Source organism: Pistacia vera, unplaced genomic scaffold (assembly GCF_008641045.1).
Source record: "Pistacia vera cultivar Batoury unplaced genomic scaffold, PisVer_v2 Contig8, whole genome shotgun sequence".
Classification (NCBI taxonomy): domain Eukaryota; kingdom Viridiplantae; phylum Streptophyta; class Magnoliopsida; order Sapindales; family Anacardiaceae; genus Pistacia; species Pistacia vera.
The window spans coordinates 152,779-174,287 of record NW_022196667.1 but is presented as its reverse complement, the minus strand read 5'-3'; the positions used below and the strand labels follow the sequence as shown (position 1 = coordinate 174,287).

Genomic DNA, 21,509 nt, shown 5'->3' with positions numbered 1-21,509 from the left:
AGTGACGGATGAGCAGCACACTCCAAGTTTGCTTCAGCGAAGTCCTCACTTAATCACACCAACTCCGGCCCAAAGTCCTCAGGTTTGTCTGCTCCAACATGACCTGCCAATCCCACTACGCTTTTGGAATAGCAAGAATCTTTTGGGTACGCACGTCTAAGCCATCCCCACTCTATCTGGCACGGTTGAATTCAAGATATGCAAAGAGAAAACACAATAAGACTTTAGTAATCAAAGCATGGGTAAAGACAAAGTTTCTCACCAATCGATCGCCAAGTATACGAAATCTCGCCCTGGCTTCTCTCCCCAAAGATTGCTCCACCCTTCATGAAAAAGAAATGTTCCTTCAAATTTTTATCACTTGATCAGATGTCGGTCGATCACAAGGTGAGCCTGATCATGCCTGAGGTTGATCAGATATCGACCTTTATCCTTGCCATTTTCCTTTAGGAAATACGAGTATAACAACTTATGCAACCCAAACATCACCTGATTCTGTACACAGAGGTCCTCTAGAGCCATCAACAACCCAAACTCACCATCACCATTACCATCACTAGGGTGGTACCACTCAACCTAGGGGCAGCCACGTTCACCTTCGGTATACCGACCGAAACGCCCTCACCTTCTAGTATTGTCACCATCATTGGAGCATTCTCTCATACTCATTCCCAACTTTCGTCTCCGCATCGCTTGACTTTGACCGTGACATCGAACTTTTTGTCCACTCAACCCAAACAACCCCACTTGCCTAGAGCTACCAACCGACTGGTTCTCAAATCAGTCTAACTGTTTGACCCCTAAGTAACTTTCAGCTCGGTCTGGGTGGTTAAATAGCTGCTTCCTCAGGACCACTCATGCAGATCCCTTACCACTTGGTCTGAAAGACCGGGTAACCCAAGTAACTAGCCCCTATTAAAAACCATGATCCTTCGCTCAAAGCATCGCACTCGACCTGGTCAAGAAATCGAGACAAGCCAAGTGGGGAACCAATGTAAAACTATTTCATCTTCTAAAACCTAGGAAACCCAAAAAAATCCAGAAAGCACTGAAAACCCATAATCTCCACACATAGGCCACACCAAATCAATCCTAAACACCCAAAATCTCCCAAAGCTAAACCTAAGATTCAAAATCACTCAGTTTGCCTACTCCGTGTAACCCAAACAAATGCAATGCCACCTTTTCAAACTCCCCTAAAAATCTATTATACTCTTCTCAAATCTCTCCAAAAATGCTGCAAAAACAAAGAAAAGAAGAAAGGAAACTGTAAAGAGTACAAAGGAGCAAGTGCCATAAAAATGGCCAAAGTTCCCAAAATCTTTCACAGTTGCAAAGAAAGACTAAAACACAGAGAAAACACAAAAACAGAAGAGAGAAATGGGAAATAAGATGAAACAAACTGCCACCCCCATGCATTTATTGATGAAAGATGTTAAAGCCTATGTGTGGCAACCTACGATTGGTCATCGAATCATGTGATTTTGCTCTCCCGCCCAAATTCAGAAGACATCTCGGTTGTACAAGTATCGAGAGATGGATTATCTAGCTTCACATTACTCTTTCACATTAACCACTTGCTCAGTTTGCTCGATCGAGTGAAGTTGGCACCGAACATACTGACCGTCCAACCTCGACTCTCCAGCCTCATGACAAACACAGCTAAAGTGAAACACGACCTTCGCCCTCTCGGTCATCCCGACCGAGTGAACTAGCCCCTTGATTGGGAGGGCACATACACCTATTAATTTGAATTCAATTAATCAGCCTAAGGCACCACCACTAGATTGACCCTAACGTATTCCACTTGGCTTGAAATACTGAGTGAGCATACCTTTATGGGATAGCTTGCACACCCTTTGACTCGGCTCGTTACACCGTGTAAGGACACCTTCATGGGATAGCTCGTACACCCACTCACACCTTCATGGGACATTTTGTGTATCTTACCATCGAGTGCGACATATTGAGTAAGGATACCTCAAGTAGATTCTTTCATGCTTCGCCTCAATCTGATGCACCGGGCGAGTCTATCAAGGTCAACTCCACTTCCGTACTCGATCAGATACGCCGAGTGAAAGCATGATGATGTTTCACCTCCACCCACTCAGCCTGGTGTACCGAATGCATCACTTACAACAAAATTTATACTGTTCATTTTGCAAACAGAGCAGCAACATGTTCACATGCTCAACCGATCGATCGCGAAGGTCGACTACGTATACCTCCACACAACGTTTACTCTCTAAGCTAAGCACTCCTTAACTTAGAGAGTGGGGAGGCAAATTGTTAGGGCCAAAAAAAGTCATTGGCCTGAACATGCCCAAAGATGAAGACACCTTCAACAAAGCTCAAAGTGAGGGCCTAATTCTAATTGGGCTTGTAACGGAGTTTGCATAGCAGGTCCATTTGGAACACCTACCTAGTTGCTCACCATTTGGACCTAATCACCAGAGGCCTGATTCATTTAGGCCTTACCGCCAATTCATCTAGGCCTAGGCACTCTGATGCTAGACTACCTTCTGGACGTAGGATCTATTTGGAGCCTAGGGTCACCTACTACCTCGATACTATCTTAACTCTATCGAAAAGGTCCATCATTACCCTAATTCATCAAAGATCAATGTCTTAGACTCATGGGGCCTCCCTTTCCCACTAAGGTAAGGGAGCCAAATGTTCTCCTCTTTACAAAACCTCAACTCCAAGGACTCTCAGTCCTACCAGGATTTGAAGATCCTACAGTCACTATTTAAACAGGAGCCAATCCCTCACAAGGACACAAACATTACACCTTCAGACCCCGCAGTTCCCACTCTTGAGAACTTCGCATCACAGTCATAGTTATAGTCTCCAACTAGACTTCTGGTAATCTTCTCCTTCCCTAACTCTCACTAAATTAGCCTCACTCAGCCTTGCTAACTTGAGCATTGGAGTGCCTATGGCAAACACCACCATGGTGTTTTCCGTTCGCTTCACGCTTGTTTTCTTGTGTGTGTAGGTATAGCAAACTGCTAGTGGTCTCAACCTCACGGGATTAGTCCCTATTGTAAAGATAGATTTTTTGCATCTACAACTAGTTTAATGAGAAAAACCTAGTATTACTTGGATTTCTATTTCTAAGCCCAAACCCAAATAGGAGTTTAATTACATAGAGAAATCTCATAGCGGCTCTGCATAAGATAAGCCCAAACCATTTGCATGGATCCTTATTGTTGAAGTGGTCGACAACTCTAACATTAACTTAGGCCAAAGCTTTTTCGGTTGAAGGTGCGTCAAATGGGTAAATTGGTGATGGATATTGGAAAATGGTTGAGGTAATGGTGTTATGCTATTGTGGACTTACTGGTAGCGTTTGGGTTGAGAATCTTTGGATTAAAGAAATGTTTTATGTGTGTTTATTTGATTTAGGATTTTGATTTATGTTTACTTCATTCTTTATCTTACTGTTTCAGGACTTCATACTTTCATTCTTTGAGACTGAAACTGCAAACTGTTATAGCTGTGTCATTTCTACAAATAATAGCATTGATTAATACAGGATGGTTTGGAGAAATTCCTCTTCAACTCTTCTTTTCTCAATATCATTAAAAAAAAAAAAAAAAAAAAAAAAAAAAAAAAAAACAAGATTAGGACATTTTGTGCGTAGATGAGTTTGAAAAAAATATTCACACATGAGATTAACAAATTATTGATCCATTTGAAGCCTATAAATTTCATCATCTGTAATTCAATACAAAATCTAAACTCTTAATGATACAAATATTTTTATTGTGTACACACCTAATACACAAACTTTAATTTTTTTTTTTTTTCTACAGCATCAAAAGTTACTGAACTTGGTGGTGATCACAAAAGCTACATTATATAATTAATTTAGCTCACACATCTAAAGCTCTTACATCATTAATTGATGAAGTGCTCCCTGAATAACCTTCCAACTGCATAGTAGATTTACATTGTTCATTTTGTTTCGAGAAAGCAGGCTTCTTCGGAATCATGATATTTGTGTTTTCACTTTTGAGCATCACAAAAACTTCTAACATGGATGGTCGATCATCTGGATTTTCTTGGATGCATAAGAGAGCTATTTGTAAGCATCTTATTAATTTAAAAGACAAATGTGTATCATCTAATGATTCATCCATAAACTCCATACCTTTACCACCATACCACAACTCATATGCCTGAAATATTCAAATATTTGGAATTATCAAGCGTATTCAAATGCACATATCCTTAAAATGAATTATTAAAAAAAAAAAAAAAACAAACTTACATAGTCAGGAAGACTTAGATTTTCATTCGGACCATATAAAAGGGAAATCTTTTTGCCGCTAATGATTTGCAAAAGTAGAATCCCAAAACTATAAATGTCCAATTTAGTTGAATATATGCCTTTGTGAATGTACTCAGGGGGGATATAACCACTGAAATGAATTATTACAACAATGAATGTACTCAGGGGGGATATAACCACTGAAATGAATTATTACAACAATGAATGTACTCAGGGGGGATATAACTTACTAATATATTTGTAAAAGAAGTAAAAAGTTGACAGTAATAAAATATTAAGAGCAAATACACTTACGTTGTTCCAACAATTCGACTTGTGTTTGCTTCGTCGAAATCATCTTTTGCAAACATTCTAGCCATGCCAAAATCGGATATCTTGGGTTTCATTTCTCCATCTAATAAGACATTGCTAACTTTTAAATCTCGGTGAATAATAGTCAACCTTGAGTATTCTTGGAGATATAAAAGCCCTTGAGTTACTCCTTCAATGATATGCACACGTTTTTTCCAATCCAAATTTAACCGTCTAATAGGGTCTACATCAAATTAATCATAAATTATTTATCATCAATAACGTAACCACTACAAGCTAATTAATACAAAACGAGAAAAATTGCAAGTCGATGTAAAAAAATTGAACATAAAATTCTAACCGAAAATATAAGTGTCTAAGCTCTTGTTTTGCATGTATGGGTAGACGAGTATCTGTTCTTCTTTATCTAAACAAAAACCCAGGACTTGAACAAGATTCACATGTTGGAGCTTTGCAGTAAGCGTAACCTCATTCTTGAATTCCTCAAATCCTTGTGTGGATGTTTTTGAGAGTTTCTTCAATGCTATTACCTGTCCGTCTGGTAGTGTTCCCTAGCAAATCACACTCTAGTTGGTTGGTACCTTTGAGTAGACAAAGCTAATTCTGATAATACTGTAGACAGGCAAAATATATTAAACTAAAGACTGAACAGGTTAATGATAAATAACATTATCAAAGGTATAACCTTGTAAACAGGGCCATATCCACCCTGTCCAAGCTTATTTTCAATTGAAAATCCATTGGTTGCTGCCTCTATATCACCCAGTGTGTATTCTGTCAGATTAAGAATGTTGGTATTAAAATCTCCTGCGGATGCTACTTTATTTGCTTTATCATTGGATTCTTTAGTAGAGTTCACCGTCCCTGTCAAAAAAATATATATATATAAAATGAAACTGCTTACTTATTCATTCACCGTAAATAAAATTAGGGAATTTGAGAAACTGACCTTTGATGAATTTGAGATTTCTCCTCCAGCAGTAAAATTTCACAAATATTCCTAATAGAAGAGCAAAAGCAGCTGTTGTAGACAAAAGGATTACTACGAAAGTCCTCTTCTTATTTTGTCCCTTTTTATTACCCTGCTGAACTGAAGAATCATTCATGTCCACTTCAGCTGGAAAAATAATCAATATGGTAAATACAGATGACGCAAAATTCCTAATTCATGAAGTACTTGTTCAGTTTAGTCGTAGCTTACCTGCAGTTTTGGAAAGCACCCAATTATAATCATCGGAGATTTCCCACGCAAGGTAGCCAAGTAGCTTGTTTCCCTTGGCATAAGAAATCTTATTTCTAATGGCCTCAACGTCATTAAAGATGTACCAAGTTGTTCCCTTTGTCCAGTAATTCACCACATAAGTTGAGTTGTACCTAACAGGAACTTCAGCACCATATTGCTCAATGTAGGTCTTTATTTCCTTATACCTTGCAACTCCATTCTCTGTATTAAGGATAACTCTTTGTGCTGGAGCACCAAAACCATTGTGCATAGGGTTGTCCAGCGTCCATTGAAATCCATAAAAAGGTAAAGTGAAAACCAATTTATTAGCTGATAATCCTCCATCAATCCATTCCATTATGCCGGTATCCGCATTATCAAAATTAGTTGGGTCATACAGAGATGCAAAAGTGCTCGTACGGGAGCGCCAGCTATCATCATTGTACATGTAATCCACATGAAGATGAACCCAATTCAAATGTTGTTGTATCGCCTCTATGGGGTAACTTGTTTCATAAAGCTTTGGTGTATGATAAACCTTCGCGGTCAAGATCAGTTGCGACTGGCTAGAGTTTGTTGCCTCTAAATCAATAGCAGCTTTCCACTCTTTAAAGAGAACACCCATATTGAACATATCCAGGCTTGTTTGTGGAAATTCCCAATGGAAGTGTAGGCCTTCAAAACCATAACGTCTGGCAATTTTTATTGAGGAATCGATGAAGGTTTTTCTGTTTGAAGAATTGCTTACCATTGGAGAAAAGGCTGTACCATAGTCAAAAACAGATAGCAGTGTAGTGACTGATGGGTTCTTTTGTTTTGTGGTATGTGTGAAGGTAGAGAAATGTTCTTCATCATAGGATGATAAAGAGAGTTGGTAGGAGGTAGAATTCACGGCAGCAGAAGCACATATAAGGTGAGTGAAAAGAGAGAAATTAATCTCCGAAATGGGGCTTCCATATTCTGATGAATAGGGGTAATGACCAACCCTGATCCAATTGGTTTGCGCTATTGAAGGGCGCAATTGTATAGAAAGGAAAATATAGAAAAAACATATCATGAGAATCTTGGGCACCATTTTTAAAGCTACTTAATGTAGCCCAACTTGTTATCGATAACCTCTTCAATGTTACATTTATACATGCACATAAAAGCTCTGTTAAATTTGTTGCGGATATTAGTTGGTAGGTGATAAAAACTTCAACCCTTGCACACGAAATCCAATCAAAGTCCAAAAGATGATGGTAACCTCGCTGCTTGCTGGGAAGGGGTCGTACAAAATTCCACTTGGTGGGGTAACCAATTAAGAGAAGCAGAAAATGATGTTTAACTTATTTTTTCTAAATGACTAATTTGGAAATTGTTTTGTTAATATATATATAATAAGTTTATTGCTTATTACTTATTGTTGATGCATGTCGGATCCAGATACATGGTAAGTAGGTTCTTAGAAGTGTTGTCTGCTTTGAGCCCTTAGATTCGCATGATTTTATCCAGAAAAAATACCTCTGTGTGGTAAGGGTGTCATTGTGTTATATAAGCGACTGAGACTCTCGTCTCCTAACTGATGTGAGATTTTCACATCAACAATTATGAAAAACTTTAGATTAATATGCGTAAACGAACTTTATAAATAAGCTCTTATACACAAATATCTTATTTAGATCATGAATCCTAGGACATTGAATTATTATCAAGCCTTTTTAATTTACTAAAATATATACATCTTTAGTATATTAAATTAACTTGCATACAGAAATTTGTATGTCAAATCTATGAGTCCTTTAAATGAGAAACGAAGCTTAGGGTCTTTGTGTAGGCCTAACCATTTAAGACTAGTTACCATATATTCTACATGGGGACCCAAAAAACTTTGACTTAGTCACCGACTTTGACTTGGTTGCGGCGACCTCAGGTCCAAGGAAAATTATTGCTGGGGCCATCACCACCTCAGGTCCAAGGAAATTCTGAAAATTTAATTAATAAATTAAATATATCAATTTTTGGGCGATTATTATAAATTGTCCTATTTCCATAAATTAAAAAAATAGCCTATTTTAACTGTCTTAAACTCTACAACCCTCTTTCTATTTATTGGCGATTTTACAAATATATATAGCCCAACTTCTTCACCTCTTATTCATCTATCCAAACAACCCTTGTCTCTAACCATCACCTCTCCACACACATCAATAAAAAAAATCAATCAATCATCACCATTCACCATTAAATTAAAGACATAAATCTCATTCTTTCATTTACTATGAACAATAAAATATAGGTTTTTTTAACATATGAGATAGTTTAGGTATGTGTTATGTTTTAAATATTGTAATTTTAGGTATGAGTTATGTTTTAAATATTGTAATTTAGCCTTGAATAGTTTTTAATTATAGTTGGATGTTACGTTTTTGGATTTGGTACCAATTTAAGGGTTCAAAGTTTGGGTTTTCACATTTGTATTGCGTGTTTGTGCAATCATTCATGCAAATCGAGTGATTTGGAATTAGAGGTTGAGGACAACAGTGCCCAACTTCTAATATTCGGTTGATATCGAATGGTGTCGAGCATTTTTTGCCTTACAAATCTGGTCAACATTAGGGTTAAAAGTTAAAGGCGACAGTGCCCCAATCCCGATATTCAGGCAATGTCAGGCATTGTTAATGTGTTGTGTTTAAGCTTAAGCATATAATGGCAATTTTGTCCCGTAAATTAGAAGAGGGCTATGGAGTGCAAGACTTGTAACAAGTGACTACTTTTTAATTTAAGAGAAAATTAGGGGCTATTTAATAAACTTTTATCTTCTTCATGTAAATAAATATGTATATTATTTTCAGTTGTTTCTATGGGTTCTTTAAATTCTAAAATACTAGAAGGTCAAGGTCTTTATGTAGGCCTAATCATATAGGACCAGTTACGATATATTCCACGTAGAGGATGTTTAATGAAATTTCCAACTCCTCAAAATAAAATAAAATAAAATAAACTTTGACTTGGTCGCCAACTTGACTTGGTCGCGTGCCCCTTATTTTTCCAAGTTTAATTTACACTTCAACCCCTTAATGCCTTGACTACGTTATCAAAACTTAGGAACCGACTAAAGTCAAGGGTCACTATGATATAGTTCGGCCAAACCCACTATGAAATTTCCAACTCCTCAAAATAAAATAAAATAAAATAAACGTTGACTTGGTCGCCAACTTTGACTTGGTTGCGGCCCCCTTATTTTTCCAAGTTTAATTTACACTTCAACCCCTTAATGCCTTGATTACGTTATCAAAACTTAGGAACCGAATAAAGTCAAGGGTCACTATGATATAGTTCGGCCAAACCCACTACAAAGACTCTTAACTTAGTCCTTGTTAGGAAACTTCTATCTTGCGTAAAGACTTGACCCTTGTAATGTATTAATGAAGAAATCTAAACTTTCATTCATAGAAGAAATTATTCCTTACGTAGCGTTTGGTTTGAAATCATAAAAGATAACATCGATAATCTATCTTTTAATCTAATAATTACCGCTTTTGGGTGTCAAATAATTAAAGATTCTAGTAATCGACTAATACCAATAATAATTATTATAGGTAATAGAAGAGGTAATTCGATTATTGTTTGAAAGGGTGTTATTTTTTTATTACCAGGGTAATACATGGTTCATACCAATTTTACCCTTAATTAATAAATATTTTGGACACAAATGTCCTCATATGTCTACTAAATAACAATTAACTCAAATCTACGAAATGACTTTTGTAACCTCATATATTAATTTTTTTTGATAGAACTACCCTTACTATTTACATGTGTAAGTTATTTGTCAACTTATGATTTTGGTGTGGTAACACTAGTCATGGTATAAACACTTCACTTTGAATATATCGTAATCATTTTTGTTTAAATTTCCAACGTGACGACTCTCTGTCGAAGTGATTTTCTATTATATCGTATGAGCACTTCAGAGTCTAAGTGGTCACACGCATCTGAGAGATATTTCTGTATAACACGGATTGCATTTCAATATTCCATTGACTTATTTTTTATTCTCTTTTAAGATATTGTTTGTGGTCCACAACATTTGTCATTTATTCATGAAATATGCTGGAAAGTTTGTTTACAATTTTGGTGGTCCTAAGAGAATTGGAATAAACTTTTTCATAAAGGTAAAACCATAAAGCATCTTGTTGGCTACCTGTCCTCTTGCATTGGCCAGATATTTTCTATATATTCTCTTCTCGAATGCAATTTCGTTTTAAGCCTAATAATTCCTTTGAAAGTACGATGCATATTCTAAAAGGTTTATTTTATTTTACATCAGGTTTCATATACTTAGGTAGGCTTACAAATACCTTCATCAAATACTTTGTTTTTGTCCTTGCTTCTACATTGGTTATGTATTTGTTGCTTGAAGCTTTTTCAAGCTGATTCAACTAGAGTGTGTCTTTGGTGATTGATCCTTGAGAGGTTCTCAAGGCTGACCTAGTGGTCTTGTGAATGTGAAGCTTGTTGTGTTAGTTCGAAGTTCGACCAAAGGGTTGAGTTTGAAGAGTTGCAAAACAGGGTGTGTTCTTGCAATTGAGGCTTAACTTTGGCTTTGTAATTGAACTATAAAGGTCTACCATAGTAGATTAGCTTCATCTAGACTTGGTCCATGGATGTAGGCATTTTGCCGAACCATTTAGAATCCCTTGATGTGCTTTATTTTGTTTCATGACTAACTGATTTGTAATGATGATGAGTGAACACTAAAATCAACTTAGCAATCCATTTCGCCTAGGCTTAATCCACTTGGTAAATGATTAAAAGTTTCAACATGAATAATACCCAAAATACCCCTAGCCACCCAAGACGACTGCCGACTATCGATTGCCACCAACATCGTCGAAACGGTGCACGAACAACTGGATTTGGCCAGCCGTGTGTTGATCTGGCCACTTTTGACCAAATCGAAGGCCTGAAATGGCCAAATGGTTGTGGATCTAGTTGGAAATGGCCACATCTATTCTGGCCAAATGGTTGTGGATTTAGTTGGACATGGTCACATCTATTCTGGCTATTTCCAGGTAGATCTATGGTTGTAAAAGACTATAGATCTGGCCATTAATGGCAAGAATAAATCTAGCCAGATCCACGGTCATTAACGGCCAAAATAGTTTTGCCATTTCTGGCTAGAATGGATCTAGCCATGGCAACCAGAATAAATCTTGCCGTTTCTGGCCAAATCCATGGCCGTTAATAATCAGAATCGACACACGACTGACTAGATCCTACTAAGCGTGCACCATTCCAACGACTATGAGTAGTGGCTGGTGGCTAGCAGCCAACAATCATCTTGGGTGGTTAAAGGTATTTGTTAAGTTTCAAACTTTTGTTGTTAGGGTGTTTTAGCTAAATTCTCAAATGTAGGGAGTTAAAAGTAATACTCTAAATAATAATATAATAATTTTATTAAAAATGAAGGGCAATTCAGTAAAAACCCCTCTGATAATATTTTATTGGTCCCAACCAAACATATTAATTATTTATACTCACCAATCTAACAAAGCATATTAATATAACATTCCCCATTAATCTTCAAGATAATTTATCTAAGTGGTAATCCTATCTTTTCAATAATAAAAAATTCCCTGAACCAAATGCTATGATCTTAATGTTTTAGGATTTTCGATGCTTTCACTTCTTGAGCTTAAAACATAATATTTTTTGTTTAAAGTAATTATCCAATTTTGGTATGTCCCAAGTGGTATGATTTTAACTATAAACCCCAACCGTTAATATAGTTTAGTTAGCTTTAATATAATGGAGGGTAAAAGAGTAAATGTCCTAAAATTTTTTAATTATGATGATTAATGATTTTAAAGAATATAAAATGTTCAAGAAATGAAAATAAGAAACCCTAAACTTAACCCTACCTTGGCTCGTAGTCTTACACACCCCTATTAGGTACCTCTACTCCTACGCATTCATTGGTAGGGGTGAGCATGGGTAAAGAGTATAATTGGAACTAGAACTAGCTCCATTAGGGTTCGGTTCCGATTCTGGAAAATTGGAATCAGGAATTACAAGGTTTAGTTTTGGTTCCTATAGTGCTAGAACTGAGAACTAGAAGCAGAACCAAGGTTTGAGTATCCGAGTAGGAATCAAGACTAAATTATAATTTTTATAAACTATTGAGGGTATATTTGTAATTCTTTTAAAAAATAGGGGGTAATTAAAATTAACCTGGGTACTCGGAACCAACACCGAAACCCATGTTTTAGGTTTTGGTTCCAGGTTTCTAGGAACCAGAATCAACCAATTCTAGTTCCAATTCCTTCAAAAAAAATGTATAGTACCCGGAACCAATCAGCTGTATTCATTGCTGGTGAGCCCAACACACCAATCACTGGCTGTAAGACTTTCAAAGAAAGTTCCATAATCAAAATATCAAAGAAAAACATAATAAATTGAAGAGTTTACTAATTTTTCATTAACTGGGTTTGGAGTGCATGACTATTAGTTTTACAGCTAATAGATTGTAGCTGAAATGAACAAAACGCAATGCATTAGTGCATCGCATCACCAAATTTCATTTAACAAACTTAACTCACTAAACTGACTTCTAGAATTTTACAAATTGATTTACCAGAAACCTAAAGCTGAATTCTTTGCTTCTCTACTTAACATTCCACCTCAAACTGAACATCTTGGCAATCCTGCTGAATTGAACTGCTCAATATTCTACCTCAAACTTTCAACTGGGTAACCTGTTTTTCGTTGTGAGTTTGTTCAACATTCTCCTACAATCTAGTTAGTGATGATGTAACATTTAACTTATCTCTGAGCTGTTGAAATCTATTTCCAAGAAGAACTTTTGTTAAGATATCAGCTATTCGGTAATGATTAGTTATATATTGAACACTCATCCTTTTCTCAACAACTAATTCTCTGACATAATGCACATTTTTTTCAATGTGCTTAGTTCTTCAATGAGAAACAGCATTAGAAGACAAAGCTCCAACATTCATGTTATCACACCACAAGACAAGAGTGCCATTAACTTCAATTCCAAGCTCTTGAAACAAATGTTGGATCCAAACTAGCTAAGCTTGACTTAGAGATTATACTTAGCCTCTATTAAGGATGAAAACAAAAATTTATGTTTCCTAGAACTTCATTGTACCATATTCCCACCAAGGAAAATACTATGTCCCTAGTTGATTTTATATCACTGGCATCAATAGCCTAGTCTGAATCAGCATATCCTTAAAGGATAAAATTCTGATCTCTTCTTAATATACCATAAAGGGAAAATTGTAGAATCGAAGCTTAAATAGAATCAAAGAAAAATGAAGAAAGTAGAGCAAATAGAAAAGAGGAAGAATTTCTCATTAATTGCATTTTGAATACAAGGTTGCTAGTTTTATAGTTGAGTTTTTAGCTAAAGAGTAAAATGCACCACATCGGTTATTTACAAAACACAAACATGAAACACACCTATTGCTTAAACTTTGATTCTTAACAGTTTAACTCACTGAACTAATTTAACAGACAATGCTAACAACATACAAGCTAAAACTGGACTCTGGACTTTTGCTCAACATTCCACCTCAAATCTAGACTTCCCAGTAGCTTGTTGAACTACTCAATATTCCTCCTTAAATTGAACATCTTGGCAACCTACTGAACTGCTTAACAAAGGTAACATTTGAATGTCCGGGTTATCGAGGGTACAAGTAATGCTATAAGACATGAGCCCTTCTGCATAATTTTTGAAATTGATGTTATAAAATATTTGCCTACTGAAAATGAGATATGAAAAGAAAATGCTTCATGAAGTCCTTCTATTTAATATTATAAAAAGACTTTAAAATATTATATTTGCAGATATGAGTATGAATTATGAAAATGGTTTGTGAGCTCTTCTCTGTGGTTCTGAGAAAGGAGTTTTTGAAGTTATTTACATAAAATAAGACTTATGGAAAACTCTTGTGAATTTTTGTAAGAATTGCTAGAGAACTTTCTTTCGAGTAATTCTACACTCATAACCTTTTCTCACAAACTTTCTCTCACAACCCTAACGTGATAGGTCACAATTGATCAACCATAATTTATCAAGTGGGTCCCATTGCAAGCTGACCAATTGCGAGTTGCCACATTGGGTTGTAAGAGAAAGTTTGTGAGAAGAGGTTGTGGGTATGTGTAGTATTACTCCTTTCGAAATGTTCCATTAAAGAAAATGACTTGACACTCTTTTCAAAGTATTCTATAAATGTCTATTTGCATAGTTGTCATTTTATTAAAGTTAAATGATTTGATAATCCGTGTAATTTTGAATGTTTAACGTGTGGTTTAGATTTATCAAAGTTTTTAAAATAATATTCCATGCTATGATTTGTCCTTTGTTCATTCCCTTACTGTGTTGCACAAAAAGGATTTTGAAAGTATTGCATGTTGTGTATAATTATACTTACCGAGTTGACGACTTGTCCCTTGTTACCAACATCTTTTCAAATTAAGATTATTTGATAGGGATAACTAGACTGATTAAGTTATAGTTTTTTGGAGCAAGGGCTTGATATAAGAAAGCTAAGATTTGGTCGATGGTATATTGTACTGGCTTTTTAATGGAATTGTATTGAAAATGATGATTGTGGTTTCAGTTTGTTAGGGTTAAACCTTAGAAAATAACGCTACCTCGTCCTTGCTTAGTTTGCCTTTTGGAAAGAATTCTATGGGCTGTAAATGGCTGTACAAATTGAAGTATAGAGCAGATGGTTCCATGGAGAAATATAAGGCTTGTTTAGTGGCAAAAAAGTATACACAACAGGCTGGGATAGACTATGAAGAAACATTCTCCCCTGTGATAAAAATGGTAATTGTTAGAACCATTTTATCATTAGCATCCATGCATGACTGGCCACTTTACCATATGGATGTGGATAATGCATTTTACAAGGTGATCTCGATGAAGGGATTTACATGACACTACCCCAAGGATTTTCCAAACAACCTGGACAGAATTTAGTTTGTAAATTACTTAAATCTCTCTATAGTTTAAAACAGGCTTCTTGAGCTAGAACTCTAGGTTCACCCCAGCCCTTGTTTTTGGTGGCTTTTATCAATCCAAGTCAGATTACTCTCTTTTCATTATGAGAACTGGGTTTCAAGTGGTGATGCTCCTAGTTTATGTAGATGATATAGTCTTGAGAGTTAATGATTCAACCTTGATTGATCAAACCAAAGACTTGCTTTATTCTTATTTTAAAATTAAAGACTAGAATTGTTGAGATATTTTTTAGGGATAAAAGTGGCCAGATCCAAGAAGGGAATTAGTATTTCCCCAAGGAAGTATACTCTTAAATTAATCTCAGACACTGGCTTATCTAGTTCTAAACCTACTCTCATTCCCTTGGATCAACATATGAAGTTTACTTATTAGGAAGGATTGAATCTAGAGAATTGTGGTATTGGTGAGGTCATTTTGTAATATTGATTTATAAGGAATTGTGATGACTGACTAGATTGCACTTTCTTGTTCTCATTATCCACTGAAATGCTAGCAACATTAGTTGAACTACTATGAAACTCACTATGAACCATGGTGTTCATTACGATATGTGCTTCTTCCAATCTAAGTTCAAGTTTTTGTAAGACAATCTAAGCTTCCTGGATAGATATCAGATCAACCTTAGGTTCAACTCTAGTTGTTATATTAACAATAGTAGTGTCATACTCTGAATCAAGACCACCTAAGATATAATTCAACAACTCTTGATCAGTAATCACCACTCCACTTGATAATAAATTCTCAGCATAGCTCTTCATTTTTAGAAAGTAATCATGTATACTCATGTTATCCTTTTTTGTCTTTTGTAAAAGGCTTTTAACATGAAATGTCTTGGCTCTAGATTCAGTCAAGAATTCCTTCTCTAGGGTAAGCCAAATATCAATGGCAAATTGACATTTAGAGATCACAACAAACATAGATTATAAAATTGATGACAATAACCAAGTAACTAGCATCTTATCGATTTTCTTCCAAAGAATGTACTTTGAATTAGATTTTTTAACTACCTCTGAGTGTGCACTATCTAATGGAGCTTTCACGAAAGGAGCTGGACATGGTATTAATCCAGTAAGGTGTTCTTTAAGATTGTAAGCTCCACCTGCAAAGAGAATCTATGATTTCCAAAAGTGGTGGTTGTCCCTCGTCAGTTTAGGTGAGATTATAAGCAGTGTTAAAGACGTCATTGTAGCAGAATTGAAAAAATCATTTGAATCAGACGTGTGTTTAAAGCTTGAATTCTTGTCTGTTTTGTGAAAAGGTGAAGGATTTTGAGAAAGAACAGCCATTCTTGACGTTTGTCAATGGCTCTAATACTAACTTAGAACACTAATAGAGAAGAAGAAAAACAAAGCAAAAAATGAATCAAAAATTTGTTATTGCTTAACTGAATGTAGGAGGAGATTCTGTTGTTTATATACAAAGCAAACATGTATAACAGAAACTTAACTAACTCCCTAACGTGCCAGCAACCAAAAGTCAATACTAGTCAATTTCTTCATATCCTAACATCCCTTCTTAAACAAAACCTCTACACTTCTCCACTTCTCTATCACACTATTTCTTATATCCTAACACTTCTCTAGCTTATGATTTGTTATTTTCCATTACTGATGATTCCCCCTTAACTGATCCCCTAGTGTTTCAAAAACTCATTGGAAAGCTATTGTATCTTTGCATGATAAACATGATTTGAGTTATTCTCTGAATCTTTTAAGTCAATTTACGGACAATCCTAAAAATCTCATCTCAGTGTTGCTCTGAAGATTGTTAGATATGTCAAGTCTACTAAGCTTGGGCTTGTTCTTTCTTGTCACTAACTCTTTACAGCTTACAACCTACAGTTACTTTGATTGGGCCTTATGCCTCATGGCCAGGAAGTCTATTATTGGTTATTGTGTGTTTTTAGGCAATTCTCTTCTTTGCTGGAAATCAAAGCAGGAAGTTACATTGTTAGATATTCTTCTGAAGCTGAATATTGAGCTATGGCTTCAACAATTTGTGAAGTTGTTTGGTTGGTTAAGCTATCATCTGAACTTGGTTTTCCTATTTTGACTCTTACTCCTCTTTACTGTGACAATCAATCGGCGAATCATATAGCTTATAATCCTATGTTCCACGAACACACCAAACACATTAACATTGATACACTTAGTTCTTTACAACATTGCATATTTTTGGAATTTTTAAATATTAGGTTTTTTACATCATGTTGACTTCATCATGATGATACAAGCATGATGATGTCACCGATCTGACCCGTCAGCCAAACCGGTTCAACCGCTTGACCTAGGACTCAGCCCCTTGGTTGGGTCACACCTCAGATTGGTTATTAAAACATTGATCATAGACACTTGATCGACTTTATTAGGTTTGTAAGTTAGGACAAATATGATAATTACATCAACTACAGCCAATTAACCAAGTCAAAGTCTTTATATGGGGCCAGATATTTCATAATAATTCCCCTGTAGAATTTATCATAACTAGTCTTAAAGGATCTAGCCTACATAAAGACCGTGACTTTCCATTTCACCATTTGATAATAAATTAATATATATATATAACAGAAGAACTAATAGATAACGAGCATCTTAAATGGGGTCCGAGATTATCATGGTTTTTGTATCTTTATTTTCCTCTCTCTAAAATTGTGCCCTACAGTAGGGCATACTAATTGGATCAAGGCTAGTTATTACTATAATGCACGATATGCATTCCCCATTTCGAACATAAGTTCTACTTTGGGTGTTATAAGCTTGCCGATATATGTCATAGACAATGTTTTCAAACTTGGCTTGGCTTGGCCGATTTGACTGGTCAGACTGGGAACTACGGTTTTCTCCGGGCTAGGCTAGCTTGAAAACTATTTCTAGCATTTAACCTGGTTTGATCTACAGTTAGATTGGTGTTACTATTAGCGAATCGCTAGTTCCAACAACCCATGGCCAAAACCGGGTCACTAAAATTGAAAACCCATAAAAAAAAATTTAGCCAACTCTTTGCTCTTCATTCTTCCATCTGCAATCTTCATTCTTCCATTTGTTGTCTTCATTCTTTTTGTGTTTACTGAAAAGGTTCTTTTGATTATTAGATCAATTTTAATAGAAATGAAAGCATTGGCAACCACACTCTTTGATATCCTTTTAGCAATATCCATGGGCGAAGTTAGCCATCTTTTTCCTTCTTTCATAGACCCATCCAGCAACACAATCCTTTCAAAAACAACCACTTGATCAAACTAATTAAAAAAAAAAAAAAAAAAAAAAAAGATTCAAAAAGAGAGAAACTCAGATATGTAATATTGATGATGATGATAATACAATGATACATGCGTAAAGCGTTTTATATATACATGTGCACTGCATGTATTTTGCAGGTGCAGTATAACAAAATCAAACTAACTCCCTGACACATCATCTACAATCAACAGTCAGATTTTATTACATTCTAACATGCCTTCTTCAACAAAATGTCTACACTTCTTTACTTCTCCATTACGTTCTTTCTTATATCCTAATATCCTCCTGTAAACAAAACCTTCTCAACTGATTAACAAGTAACAGAACACATGAAAACTATCTGTTGATTATTTGCATTTCACTGATGACACAAGTAAGTTCTGAAACTTGCTGCATTTCACAAACTGCTCAAGATGATTAGATAATTCAACTAAGCACCAGATGCAGAAGCCATTGAGCCATAAGTTTCATGCAGAGCAAGAGGTGGTTTAACATTGAGCTTTTCACGAAGTAGTCAAATCTGGAAGCTGATAGAGCTTTAGTAAATATATCGGCAGTTTGATGTTCAGTAGGAACAAATTGCTCTTTGAGCTTGCTAGAGGTAACCTACTCCCAGACATAATGAGCATCCAGCTCAATATGTTTTGTTCTACCATGAAAGACAGGATTTGAAGCAAGTGATCCTGCACTTTGATTATCACACCAAATGATAGGGATCTCTGGTAGTGGTAGTCCAATTTCAGAAAATAGACTACAAAACCATGCTAACTCAGTAGAACCTTGAGATAAGGCTCTATATTCTGCTTCAGTGGAGGATAACGCCACCACTTTTTGCTTCTTGGAATTCCATTGAATCAGATTAGATCCAAGGTACACACAGCACCCACTGGTAGAGCGTTTGTCTGAAGGATTGCAGGCCCAGTCAGCATCTGTATAGTAGATTAGATTAAATCTGTTATTAGGATTGAATAATACTCTATAGTTTAAGGTTCCTTTGATATACTGAAGAAGCCTTTTACAGGCTTACCAGCGCAACTGTGTTGGAGCCTTCAAAAACTAACTCAGTTTGTTGACTGAGAAAGAGATATCAGGCCTGGACAACATGAGATACTGAAGTGAACCAACGGTACTTTGATAGAGGGTTGGATTCTCAAATGGTTCACTGTCTTCAAGAGCTAATTTAGTGCCAACAGCCATGGGAGTAGCGCAGGGATTATAGTCCAGCATTTTGGTTTTAACCAGTAAGTCTTTTGTGTACTTTGCCTGGTTTATGTGCAGATGAGACTTATCTCTTGTAATTTCAAACCCGAGAAAGTAGTGCAGTGAACCCAGAGTTTTCAGAGCAAACTGAGTGTTGAGGTTAGCAACAATCTTATGAACCAAACTTGAGTCATTACCAGTGAGGAGAATGTCATTGACATAAACCAAAATATAGACTTGCACTTCTTGTTGTCGATAGATAAAGAGGCTGGGATCAACTAAAGAATGTGAGAAACCCCATGAGAGAAAGGCCTTCTTGAGCTTATCAAACCAGGCCCTTGGTGCCTGCTTGAGACCATAAAGTGCTTTGGTTAATTTGTAAACATGATGGGGATATTATGAATTAACAAAGCCTTCAGGCTATACCATGTGAACTGTTTCAGTGAACTTCCCATTCAAAAACGCATTATTAACATCCACTTGTTGGATGTCCCACCCATAGCTAATTGCAAGACTCAAGATAACTCTAATTGTTGGAGATTTTACCACAGGATTAAAAGTCTCTAGATAATCAATCCCAGGGGTCTACTGAAATCCTTTTGCCACTAACCTTGCTTTAAGACGTTGAATGGAGCCATCAGGGTTGGTTTTAACTTTGAACACCAACTTACAACCCACTGGATGCATATCAGAAGTAACGGGAACTAGCTCCCAAGTGTGATTAGACTGCAGTGCATCAAATTCAGCCTGGATGGCTGCCTTCGATGAAGGATGAGAGAGAGCCTCAGATACAGTAACTAGTTCTATAACATGAGTAACTAGTTTTGTAACATTACAAGATGAAGTGGACATAAGAGCAGTTTGGAGAGAATTTTTCTTGGATCTGGTTTGCATGGGATGAGTGTTTAAGGGCTTGTCTTATGCATGATGAGTTGTAGGATCAGGTATAGGTAAGCTGACTTCTAGAGGAAAGGTATCATATGACTCATTATAAGAAAATGTTATGGGAGACAGAATAGAATCTGATCATGGAAATGAATCTGTAGAGGAAGTATTAATTTGTTTGGAAGAAGTTGACGCAGGAGACAGTTGTGAGGATGACAAAGATGGGTTACTTGGAGATATGACTAGAGAGTTGGAATAGCATGTGTAGTGGGACAAACAGGAGACCTTGCTGGGAATTCAGACTGATCACATGTGGTAGGATTAAAATTACTAGACACATTATTTAGAGGTACAGAAGTGGGAATAGACCAAGAAAAAAAGACAGGAACAGATGGCAAGGATTCAAACGTAGCAGTCTTTGTAAATGTTGAAGCAGAGTTGGAGGAAATATGAAATGGGAGTCAGATTCATCAAAACGAACACTTTAACATGTATAAACTCGATCAGAAGGATCTAAACACAGTTAACCTTTATGTTGAAGACTATACCCAATAAATGTACATTTAACAGTATGGAAATTAATCTTATGAGCATTGTAGGGTTGGAGAAATGGATAGATTGCACAACCGAAGACCTTGAGAGCGGAATAGTTTGGAATCGTATGAAAGAGTTTCTAGAAAGGACAGAGATTATCTAGGACAGGGGACGGAAGTCTATTTGTAAGATAAACTAAGGTTTGAAACGCAAACCACCAATACTTCAGTGGCATACTAGGTTGTGCAAGAAGAGTTAATCCTTGCTCCACAATTTGACGATGCTTCCCCTCTACTCTCCCATTTTGTTAATGGGTGTGAGGACAAGGATGCCTAAAGAATATGTCATGATCCTTAAAATAAGAAACCAAACTCCTATATTCCCCTCCCCAATCAGTTTGGACACATTGGACAAAGGCATTAAATTGTTTTTCTACTAGTTTGTGGAACTAAGTAAAAATGGTGTAAGTGTCCGATTTGTTCTTTAAGGGAAAGATCCAAGTAAATCTAATGTGGTCATCCAAAAATTGTATGTAATATTTGAAGCCTTCAAGGGAGGTGATTGGTGAGGGTCCCCAAAGATCTGAATGAATGAGTTCAAGTGGTTTAGATGTGTGAGAACCAAACTTGGGGTAGGTAGACTGATGTAGTGTGCCATACTGGCAGGCTTGGCAAAATTTGATGTCTTGTTTTGCAGGATGAGGTAATTTTAGAGTTTTAAGAATGTTTGTGAGTACTGAAATGTTAGGATGACCAAGACATTTATGCCATAGCATAA

The 21,509-nt window shown here is 36.2% G+C and overlaps 1 protein-coding gene across 1 annotated transcript; it reads right to left on the bottom strand.

Annotated features, from left to right (window-relative positions):
• Positions 1–3,878: 3,878 nt before the first annotated feature.
• LOC116117101 (receptor-like serine/threonine-protein kinase SD1-7) lies at positions 3,879–6,906 on the bottom strand. The gene is made up of 7 exons (XM_031403126.1): positions 5,811–6,906; positions 5,559–5,726; positions 5,295–5,473; positions 4,950–5,160; positions 4,592–4,832; positions 4,277–4,427; positions 3,879–4,184 (listed from the first exon to the last, which is right to left on the bottom strand). Exons 1-7 carry the CDS (start codon positions 6,904–6,906, stop codon positions 3,879–3,881), a joined length of 2,352 nt encoding a protein of 783 aa, XP_031258986.1.
• Between the last annotated feature and the right edge of the window lie 14,603 nt (positions 6,907–21,509).